The sequence below is a fragment of the Bombyx mori genome, chromosome 26 (assembly GCF_030269925.1).
Source record: "Bombyx mori chromosome 26, ASM3026992v2".
Classification (NCBI taxonomy): Eukaryota; Metazoa; Arthropoda; class Insecta; order Lepidoptera; family Bombycidae; genus Bombyx; species Bombyx mori.
In genome coordinates, this window is record NC_085132.1 from 4,368,485 (window position 1) to 4,381,030 (window position 12,546).

Sequence of the window (12,546 nt, forward strand, 5' to 3'; positions counted from 1 at the left end):
CAATAGTTTTGTTGTTGGATTAAAATATATACTAATATTATAAAACTGAAGAGTTTTTTTGTTTATTTGAACGCGCTAATCTCAGGAACTACTGGTCCGATTTGAAAAATTCTTTCAGTAGCCTATTTATTGAGGAAGGCTATAAGACTATAAGGCTATATAACATCATGCTAAGACCAATACAATCGGAGCACCAATAAATGATGTTTCAAAATCGGGTTTTGAGAGCTTCCGCTGCGTGCGCTGTAGAAACGGTTAAAGTTTCGCTAAAATAATTGTTCTCCTTGAAAACATCTAAAAAAAAGTCCGCGACATATTTATGCTAAAGTTGGCTCACTATAACGTTTGTTATGCAAACTAAATGTGTTCTAAAATAAAGCATTCTTTGTGAACTATTCCACGCGGACGAAGTCACGGGCAAAAGCTAGTAAAAAATGCATCCGATTGACTTGAAACTTGGTATCCATGTAGAAAATACATGTACTTAATGGATAGGCTAATATTTATATAAGTGTTGGACTCCCTACACCAGTTGCGGGGGCGTTAATGATGAGAATTTTTGTGGGGGTGAGAAATAATAATGTTCATTTTAAATGCCCAGCGAAGCGGACGGATACAGCTAGTATATTATAAATTTAACCAAAATCAAGAAAAATTATAATTTGTGTAATTACCGGTGGTAAGGCGTATTGTGAGTCCGCCCCACATATCTATTACTATTTCAACCGTAAAGCAGTAATGCGTTTCGGTTTGACAACCTTCAAACCGTAACGCTACCATTTTATCTTGATCAAGGTGGGTAGCGGCATCAACGTACGTAATCTATGGTTAATCCTTGTGACAGTTATTGTTTGCATGACCGGTAAGGTTTTGCAGTACTATCAACAGCAACTAGCAACATGCGCTTTAATCACAAATGAGTGTACTCGCGTTTCAGTACTTTGTACAGTGATTTAAATTTGTACAGTACAGTACAAATTTAAATCCACTACAATTATTATTTTTACAAAAATCGATCCAAATTATTTTGTAAATAAGAATACCGTTTTTACGAACGTTATCTCAACGAAATATTATCATCGCCAAAGTATATAAAGCCTTTGTATACCGCGCACAATATGCCATAATGACTGTGGACTTCTACGCAAACTGAATCGACACGGAGCGTGGTAAAAGTTGGCAAATGTTGACCCTCGCACAAGCGCGGTTTTGACCTTACAGAGGTTTGTGTAGCAAACCAAGTGAAAGTAGGTGCATACATCACGAGGAGAAAGTTCGCCGCACCCTTATTTTGGCCAGACCATAGTATTTATACACCATAATTATTAGTTATTCATTATGTGAGTGCTCGTGAAAGTTTCGAAAAATCCATAAGAGAACCAGGACATAAAGTAGATGGCGATGGCTTGAAATTTACTTTGCTTAGCCCTTTCTCACTAATATAAATAAACTACGTTAAGTTAAGATAAGCTCTCATAGAATTAGATAGATTATAGCATCAGAGTAGATCGTAGCCTAACCAAAGGTAAGAAGACTGCCTGTACACCTGTCGAACGATGCAATTATACCGCTAATGCCGCGGTATTTCGAGTCATAGACTTTACACTACTTTTATAGTTCAATTTTGCATTTTTTTATTGTCATTTTAATATTGACGACGTTTTGAATATTTCATTTTTCGTGATTATTGATGTCATCCATAAAAGTAATTTTAACATATCGTATACGACTACTTTTGCTTTTTTTAAATTCTTACTCAGCTTATATCAACATCGTTATCATCAGCCTGCAGTTCACATCTGCTGGACACAGGCTTCTCCCAGTTTACCTCACGCTAGCCCTAAAGATATCCATAACACAGGAGAAAATCCGAGCTTCGGATCGTTGAATATGGACCATTTACTTTCAAAATTACACCTTGTTTTTATTCCAATATTTAATAATTGAAACATACTAAGTACGTATTAATACTTAGTATTAATATTTAAGACTCGAAACACTAGTACTATGTAGACAGCCTAATTTTTTTATATTCAAGCGACATCTATGAATTTTAGAATAGACTGCATGAGTACACACGCAACTCAAGTCAGAAACGAAAAAAACTTCAAATTTGTGTGTAATCTATGTATTCATTCAACACTAACAACTGAGGCGTCACGTTGTACAGCGCCATCTTGTATCTGATGAGATATATCTAAGACATAGTCATTTTCATCATTTAAATTTTTAGTGTTTAAACTTAAATGTAGGCATTTCTTTATGATTAAATCAAAGTTATAATAGTAAATTTTTTTAATTATCTACTATGACAATTGACTTATTTCTTTTATTTGTGGAACTAATAAGCCAAATATATGTTCATTGTAGTACGCTGTTGATAAGTGTACAAAATGATTAACTTACTTTGTGAGTAATTTGTACAGTACCTATTCAAAGAGATAATAATTAACAGTTGGTTCATGGAAATTTTGGAACATTTGGATATTATCTGCGTACGGTCTGCATTTTCATCATTACAATTTCCGTTGTAATTGTTGCCAGCGTTGAATTTAAAAAGTGGATGTTTTTTGAGAAATAATTCCATTAGTAGTAATCACACAGTTATCACAAAATATTACAGATGATAATAGTAGTATTGTGATGTTCTAGGCATTTGTCATTTAGGCACGTTTAGCCATATTTTCACCAGTGTGTCAATAATTTCTTGTTAAAAGTTTGCAAAATGATTATGAAAATTAAAATGGGCCGGATAGAAATTAAATTGATTTCTCTAAAACTATTATTATTACAGAATGAAATTAAATGGAATGCAGTGATACCTTATTATATGAAATATACCAATATAGCATTCACATGAGAGGAATTTACTAAATTTCAATGAAAGGTTCTTAGAAGCATCCCAGAAACCGCTTGCGGCCAATTTTTTCATTTCCCACACTTTACGTACTCATTTTAACGGATACTAAGCGATTAATCACCCCCAACCTGCCGAAAAAGTCAATCTACCGATTATATAAAGATATAACATGGTGAGCGTTGAAACAGATTCAAAACTTTTACAATTCTTCTTGATAATTAAAATGCATTGCTTTTTAACTTAATTAAGCTTGATTTAATTTTTTTTTGGTATTTTGTGAGATTGACTTTGTTCTAAATCTAATATTGGAACAATTTTTAGAAATGATAAATAAAATCTAAGTAAACGGAATAAAACCAAAAGTATGAATTAAGGATTGGCGTTTCTAGGATTCACTGCATATGTATTATTTATTAGTAGAATACATACGCTTCATTTAATCATACTTTATTTGCTATTATTTTTGTGTAGATCAACCACATTCGAGATTGTATTGACGTTTGATGACTGACTAGAAAATATCGATGGGGTTAATTTACCATCTGTGATATAATATAAAATACCTTTATCTTCCTTGCAAATTAATATAAAACTTAGCTCTCCAAACCAGACAAACGGCCTTTTTACGAACATATTCATTTTTAATTTGTAAAAACTAATCTCGATCGACAGCAAATAATGTTAGATCATAAACAGATATAATAATATGATCAATCCACTTCCAATTTCGTTTTGCAGTTGGAACAGCGCCCATTTAACGGTAAATGTAGGCAAACGTTGCAACTCCATACAAATTTGAGTTAACTATTACGCTATCGAGAACGTTAAAAAAAATGTGTGCGTGTACTAGTGTACACACGTAAGAAGTGAAACTTGTTTATGGCCTTATTTTTCGAAAAATGATCTACATGCAACTTTCTAGAAATTGGTTAAATAAAGTTAAATTAGATAAAGTTTAAACAAAAGGATTTTATTATCATAGACATGAATACAAAAAAGTTAAATTAGATAAAGTTTAAACAAAAGGATTTTATTATCATAGACATGAATACAAAACAGATGGCGCGTAACGGAAAAATGTGACGCGTAACCGAAAAATGTGACGGTAAATTTTTTTCCAACGCCGATAAGGAAGTTTCACTTCAAAAACTCGCACTAAGCACACTGAACGCGTTACTCATGAGTGTGATGTCTCATTGGCAACACTAGATGTACTACTCTCTAGTCTCTACTACTCTCCAACACAAAATTAAACATTATGTGTATTATCTATGCTCTCCAACGATTTGTCCACTGAAGTATTGTCCGATTTGGCGTGTGCAGTGTATCATTAACATTTGTCATCATTCTTCGTTGTCTAAGATGAAGTTGGACTTTTCAACAATGATTCATCAGAGAATAAGCTGGGTGCAAATCCTTTGCGCTACGTTATTTCTCAACCCAATATTTGCAGAATGGAATACAAGGGACTACATAAGAAGAGAGCATTCACTGACAAAACCCTATCAAGGTGAGTGACCTCGGTTGCCGACATCAACCTCACTTTGATCTTGAAAAGCGAGTCAATATAATATAATAATACTCAATTATTTCGTTTCAGGTAGTGGAATGTCCTTGCCATATTGGGATTTTTTAGGTAGTACAATTGTAACCTCGAATTATGTGCGTCTAACACCCGATTTGCAATCAAAAGCTGGTGCTCTATGGAATACTGTTGTAAGTTCTACCTACATTGTTACCTAGGCACTACAAACACACAATGAGCGATAAGCCTGTAATAAAAACATGAGATATACCAACACAAACTAATTAATTAACAATAATGACACTAATTTAATTACCGCTTCTAAATTAAGTAATTTTTCTTCACTGGTGAAATTTTAGAACGTTAATAAATTATCAAAAGTTTCAGTGAATTTTTCAAAGATTATTACGCATATTTCTTAAATGATTTGCCATAAAAAACAATTTTATATTCTTTGAAGAAAACAGTAGCTCTTTTCGGTAACGTAAATAACACAGCAAAATAAAGTTGAACACAGCGGTACAATGTTGCCAGTCATGTCTATTAATTATTATAAATCTTAATCATAAAATGGAACAAAGAGATCTATAATTAATACAGAACTAGGAGCGAGTAGTATTCAGAATAAAACAAACAATGAGTCAATGTTGAAATGAATATGAAAATGCTAAACAGTAAAAATATTTGTAGTTAATATGCGTGCATTTATTATATACTTCTAAAAAAATATCATTTTAATTAATCAGCTTTCTTACCCATAATTCTAAGGCATACCTTGTTTTATTATTTAATGAACTGAATTGCAAGCTTAATTACAAATATTGAGTAATTGTTAGTACAGTGATTTGTGTATATTATTAAGCACTCACACCAGGCAGGTCTCTTTTTTTATGAAAATGATAATAAGTACCCGCACTAGTACTCTACACCTTAAGAATATTTTGGCTACAATTTCCAGAATAATTTAAACAATGTGGCATTTTACATATCACTAGCTGGCCCAGCAAATGTTGTTTTGCTATATAAATTATTTCTAAAAAAGATAAATAACCTAGACACTGACTGCAGCATCATGTGCCGGGCTGATTTGTAAATCTAAACCATTCTTGGATCCACCTTAAGGTACACAGAAAATTTCATTAAAATCAGTCCAGCTGCTTAGGAGTTTATTGACAAGCACACGCACAGAAATATATATACATATATATACTAAGATAAAGAACATAACCCAATGTTATAATGTAACCTATAATTATTGGTTCAGAATAATTTTGAAACAAAACTTTTGCTTAAATCACTTTTTATTGTTTTCGCAGCCCTGTAACACTAGAAATTGGGAACTGCAGGTGCAATTCAAAGTGCATGGTCGAGGAAAAGAGCTATTTGGTGATGGATTTGCAATATGGTATGTCAAAGAGAGAATGGAAAGTGGCCCTGTATTTGGCAGTAAGGACTACTTCAATGGCTTAGCAATCATACTCGACACATACAGCAACCACAATGGTGCTCATAATGTGAGTAATGCAATGAAATATGGTATTTGCAAAAGTACTATATATAAGTAATAGTGTTACAAAATAATATATTTTATCAATTGCTACCTTCATGCATCAATACAGTCAATTCAAAACTATAGGCTGCGTATTGGCTCTGCCCTGGCACTGCTGATGTCCATGAGCGACAATAACCAACATCAGGTGGGCTAAATGATCTTCAGGCTACAAGGGCAATAAAAAGAAACAGTCAAGTCAAACAATTTTAAAGTTTAAATGGGTGTATGATCTCACAACCCACCTGGTGTTAATCAGTTACAGGAGCCTACAGATATTTGATGCTACCACCCACCTTGAAACACAAAGTCTAAGTTTCAATTGTATACTTTAAACTTGAATACATTGCTGCTTAGCAGCTCCAAAAATAATTAGAATGCTTATACCTACGCATGCAGTGCCACGAAATGTACTCTTATCGGTAAATACTCAAATTACAATTATATGTATAATGTGCTAAACTCTAATAAATCAACTAATACCAATTATATAAATATATAAAATGTGATAATTGTTTAAAACAAACTACTTTCAAGAGTATGAACAAGTTCCACGGTAGAGTCATTGCTTAGTTACTTAACAAAAGGTTAGTGCTAGTAAGGTTAGTCCTATTTCTTATATTTCTTTACCATCTGTTTGGCTTTACTTAAAATTTTAATGCTTACATGGGTGTACATCCTACCTGATGTTAAGTCTTGACCGCAACCCATAGAAGTCAACCTGTAAATATTGTCACACCTACTTTGAAACAGGAGTTCTAACTATAAGTTTTATAGTAGATTGGCTGCCCCACTCTTCAAACTGATACACATAAGTTGCTTCACAACACTGGGTGGCTTGTGAGTCACCATACTCTCATGAGCTCACAAGACCCCCATAAGTAGTTACTTAGAGCAAAACTAATTGATACTAAGAAGCACTGTGTTCTTTCACAGTGCATTCTAGAAATCTTTTTTGTCCACATACTGTCTGGCTTGACAATAATCTTTTGAGGAAAGTCTTTGGAGAGTCTAGGTAGTGGCTTAGTTGATGTTCATGAATGACAGTGACCATTCATCATCAGGAGGACCGGATCTTTAACTGCTTTCAATAGCTTTAAAATTATTATTTTTTCAAACTTTTCCTACTTTCACAGCACCAGCATCCATACATATCAGCAATGGTAAATAATGGAACACTCCACTACGACCACGATCGTGATGGAACCCACACTCAGCTCTCTGGCTGCGAAGCAAAGTTTCGAAATTTCAACCATGATTCACATATTTCTATAGTGTATAGGGATGATACACTTATTGGTGAGTTAACAAAACATTGGTACCTCGATATACGAGTTTAATTCGTTCCGTAACTTTGCTCGTATCTCAAAACACTCGTATATCCATAAGTATATATATCACTGTAGTGGGCTGTGTTAATTGGTGGGTTAATTTACTCGTCGAGCCCTTCGTCGCAAGCGACAGGTTCCGGACCGGACAGGTGACTGGTGCTTGAAGTACCTAAAAGCACCATTAATAGATCAAGAGGATCCGTAATGACGTGCTTAGGGCGACGTCGACTGTTATTACGTGTTTAGGGCGACGTCGACTGTTTACCATTCGGTCTACAGGGCTTGTGTCATTGCGTCGTCGTCGTCCACTCGTCGACCACTGTACATCAAACAAGTTATATGCTTCTCTAACAGTAAAAAATTACATAATTGAATGACATTAAATTCATTTACAAAAAAAAACACAAAAAAACATTCACAAAAAGAAAAATGTTCATTATTGTCTTTTTTTTCAGTATCAACTGATTTGGAAGGCAAGAATGCCTGGAAGGAATGTTTGAAAGTGGAGAATGTCCTGTTGCCTACTGGTTACTACTTTGGTGCCTCTGCCACTACTGGAGACTTAAGTGATAATCATGACATTATCTCTATAAAAATGTTTGAACTTGATCTACTTGAATCTGTAAGTACCCTAACTTATAAAATAATAAAATTAAACAAGAAATAGTTGTTCCTACATTTGATGATAAATAGTTAATAGTTAAGCAAAGAATAGCGTAATCTAAATTATCTGTTCTTTCATAAGAGGCCATCTTATTTACTGTTCACATTTCTTAACTTAGCAAACAAAGCAAACTACAACCTGCCTATATGATAACAATCCATCTGCTGCATTTCTTAAAATTTGTAGACCCTTAATACTTCAACTTGAATTCTATTTTAGTTATTACTTTGTGGGATACAAAAAAGCATATTCATAATTTTCAGAATTGAAAGTTCATGTATTATTTCTAAAATATATCGTAATATTTTTTTCTAGCAAAAAAAAGACGAAGATAGATCTCACATTATCCCTTCAGCAGCCTCATTCGAAGCACCACGCGAACGCATCGAAGACGCCAAGCCAGCCATGTCAGGCATCAAAACATTCCTCTGGATGATGTTTGTTGCCATTGTAATCATTGTGCTAGTCGTTCTCGGTATCATGTGGTACCAAAAACGCCAAGAGCAGTCCAGAAAAAGACTTTATTGATGATAGTGCTGTTCGATTATAGTGTGACAGTATGGAATTTAATGAATCGTGTTTAGTGTTAACTAAAGCCTTCGTCAAACAGAACGCGTAATTAGCGCGCGTCAGAGCGCTAAACTGACGCCGCGCTATGACGCCGCGATGTGTCGTAATACTATAGTAACATACCGTCAAACAGAGCGCCAGCGCTATGCGCGCTACATATGTGTGACGGTATGTTACCACAGTAGTACATCACATCTCGGCGTCATAGCGTAGCGCTCTGACGCGCGCTAATTACGCGTTCTGTTTGACGAAGGCTTAATAGTGTATCAGGCAGTGATGATGACAAATTGAAATGTCCAAAGTGAAATTTTTTAAGGTATTTATATTTTTATACGAAACAAGGATCTTTATATTTCCAGGATATAAAATAGTTTTTTAAACTAAATCTTGAAATTTCTTGACTTCTTCAATCTAATTACTGTAATTATTAGTAAGACGTAACTGAAAAATACACGTTATTACTAAAACTTTGTTTTGTAACTTGTAACTTTGTTTTACTATTTAAATGTTTCGTGATTATAGTAGAATGAAAGTCAACTCTGTTAAAAATCTATAGACTGCGATAATATTATGTTTGTGTTTTTAAATTGCATTGTTATATGGGTCCTAGATAAATCAATGCAAGTACAAAATTTAAAGGAGAATGGTTTGGTGATTCTAAAGCATATAACTTTTATGTGAATCAATAATAATGTCTGTAATTTCGAAATATTGCCAACAATTTTTTTAAGAAAGGGGCTGTGTTATTATCTATATGTGGACTAAATCTGGTCATAATTTGGACAGCACTATACTTGGATTTATGTGTCTGCAACTGATTTTCTTATTATAATTTCACTTCCATTGGTATACCAAGTTGCAAAACTGGAATCTAGATGTGATCCTTCGAAATACTATGTATGATATTAACGTTCTAACGAAAATAAATGTCTACATTAAAAAAAAAGGGATTTTTTATCATGCATATTGTTTCCTGGAAATAGTACAACATGCCCAATGTAGTATCGATCATATACACAAATTGCGTAAAAAAGACAGAAAAAACAAAAGTTGTAATGTAATTGATAGTTACATAATATAAAAATAGTTTTTATAACTATCAGATTAGGTCTGAGCATGTGAAAGGCCTTTCGGTTACTTGCAACAGTAACTAAACAAACTGAAAGAAAGAATATTACAAAGAATGCATTACGTATTTAAATATTTACTGGTGGTAGGACCTCTTGTGAGTCCGCGCGGGTAGGTACCACCGCCCTGCCTATTTCTGCCGTGAGCAGTAATGCGTTTCGGTTTGAAAGGTGGGGCAGCCGTTGTAACTATCCTGAGACCTTGGAACTTATATCTCAAGGTGGGTGGCGCATTTACGCTGTAGATGTCTATGGGCTCCAGTAACCACTTAACACGAGGTGGGCTGCGAGCTCGTCCACCCATCTAAGCAATAAAATTTACGATCGCCAATTGAATGCTTCATATTTGGACTTCTACATATATATATATATATATATATATTATATCTACATTTGTTTCGAAACACTTATTGTACAGAGCATTTGAGTCGACTATTATCAAAGGCGGCAATCTGACTTTTGGACAATGATTGGTAAATCAGAAAAACGAATTATTGACTTTGTATTCCATCGGCAGTCACAAAACTCTTCGGAACGACATCTTAGATAAATAACAGGTTAACTATTAACCTTTATTTAATGCAGGTTTTGAACCGTATTCTTTGAAGGAGACGATTATATTCAAATAAATCTGTATTGACATATCAATAAAATTTTGTTGTCCAAATGCACAGATTGCCGCCTTTGATAATAGACGACTCATTTGTAGCCTTCAGATTTTAATACTTTTTCCAAGACAAATAGTAGGTACATATATTTATAACGATACACGTTAGCTTACCAAATTACATAATGTCACATGTAAACTATAGTTTCACATCCCTATCCCGACTTTTTTGTTAAAGTTCATTAAGACATTCCTTGACTGAACATCACTAAAAGAGTTTTATTTGATACAGTAAGGTTTATTTTGTTCCTATTAAAAATAAAATATATTTATGATAGGTAATGTAATTTATAATTACTAGTTCGCGTGCTGCTGCATCGCAGATAAGTGAACTTTATATTTTAATGTTTTTTTAAGTGTTTAACTCAAGCCATCTCCGCTATAATATAAATGTTAAATTACAAATCCTTTTTGTTGTATGTACCTATGCTTTGATATTTAATAAAGAAATTGTTAGACTATATTCTCTTATTATGAAAAATCGATTAAACTAAAAAGTTTTTTGCCAAGCTAGCTGTCAATAAAATAATGAAAACACTGAATTAGAAATTTAAATACAATCTTGCTATGGCTATGGGCCTGTAATGTATGTACATAAATTATTATTTATCGATTTTTATGTTTCTTTGCACATAAGAACTTGAGCATCTTTAGTTGTGGGTGTTTAGTTATTGGTAGTTAAAAGGCTTATTACATTTGGCTGAATTTAGTCGACTGAATTCAGAAGCAAATTTAGAAGCTTCTGATTACACTTCTAAATTCAGTTACTGAATCAATTGTCAGTTTAAACGTGACGAAGTAAGACGTGTCGTGTGCGTAATGCCGGCCACTGACATGCGCGCAAATATTCGTACATTGTACGAATGTTTGCGCGCATGTGAAGGGCCGTCAAACATTCATTCGCAAACCTAGCGGCTGTGCAAATGGGTTCTCATACTCAGTTTGCGAACCCGTTTGCGCTTGCTCCTACACTTTTTTACGAATGTCTCACGAATTTCTCCTCCTTTTTAATTCGTCAATAGATCATTGAAAAGAAAAAGAGTTTTGAATTCTTTCCCAGACATCATTAACAGCCATGCTGTTTTTATGGGATTTCTTTTGATGAAGATACGCTACACAGTAGACGTCACGAACTATGAAAATGGCGATACGTCCGTTACATTCGCAATCATCGGCGCAACTGAGCAAGTGAATGTGTGGGAGACTACGCGAAGGTTCGAGGTTCGCGCGGTTTGATGTCTGTTAAAAAACCGACACAGCTTTGAAAACCACGAATGTAGCGAAAACTTTGCATAATCATTTGCAAATGTCGTCCCTCACTTGCGGGTTTCCGTATTCGTGCCACTCACATGCAGTGGCCGGTGTAAGAGGATGGCCCCAGTCATAGATTATACACTTAAGGCCCCAGTATTGTCTAGAAAACAACAAAATTTTTGTTTTTGTTTTTTGTTTTAATTTCTCAAAAAAAAAACAAGAATATCGGTGAAGAAATATTTATTGCTGTGCGGAATGTTAGCAAATATGAACATTATGAGTGATTTAGAACCAGCAGACTTCAAAAATTATCTACAAATGGATTCGATCTGGTTTGACCTAATATTAAACCTTGTGACACCGTTTATTCAAAAGCAGGATACTATCCTACGATATAGGATATATACGTCCTACGATATATACGTCTATTATATATCTATTATATAACTATTACAAATCTAATCCTACGATAGTATAAGTCCAAAAGAAAGATTGGTTGTAACATTAAGATTATACCTAAAGTACCTAATAAAAAGTCTAAAAATGGGACTTTTTGGCGGGAACGCGAGGAGTGAAGTGGTGTGATTTGCTTTATTTTGTCTACTTAGTGTTTCTTCAGGTTTAAATGTTTAATAACGGTGGTTTGTTAACTATTTAGTATCTTTGAAAGTGCACATATGTGGGAAAATAAAACAAAGCCGCTGGACGTAACTTCTCGGGATCTTACAAAAAGTCCACTGAAAAAGTTTCAATAAAAGACCACCATTTTATTGAGATTATATTCATCCTATATCATCTCATTTCATTTCATTTATTTTCATCCCAGATGATTAATGTCTCAAATTAAACATCTTCATTTTATTTTATTACACTCCATGTATCATTTTTCATAAAATTATGAATAAATTAAAATAAGACATGACGTAAAAGTCTTAGTTACCAGGTCATAAAATCCGTTAAAAAAAAAGTTTAAAAATCACATTTTGATTTGACGCCATT

The 12,546-nt window shown here is 33.8% G+C and overlaps 1 protein-coding gene across 1 annotated transcript; it reads left to right on the plus strand.

The window, feature by feature from the left end:
* Positions 1-4,040: 4,040 nt before the first annotated feature.
* Positions 4,041-10,754, plus strand: LOC101742130 (VIP36-like protein). Its single transcript, XM_004933008.5, has 6 exons — positions 4,041-4,370; positions 4,461-4,576; positions 5,702-5,899; positions 7,071-7,233; positions 7,721-7,887; positions 8,245-10,754. Exons 1-6 carry the CDS (start codon positions 4,070-4,072, stop codon positions 8,455-8,457), a joined length of 1,158 nt encoding a protein of 385 aa, XP_004933065.2. The 5' UTR covers positions 4,041-4,069; the 3' UTR covers positions 8,458-10,754.
* Positions 10,755-12,546: the final 1,792 nt, after the last annotated feature.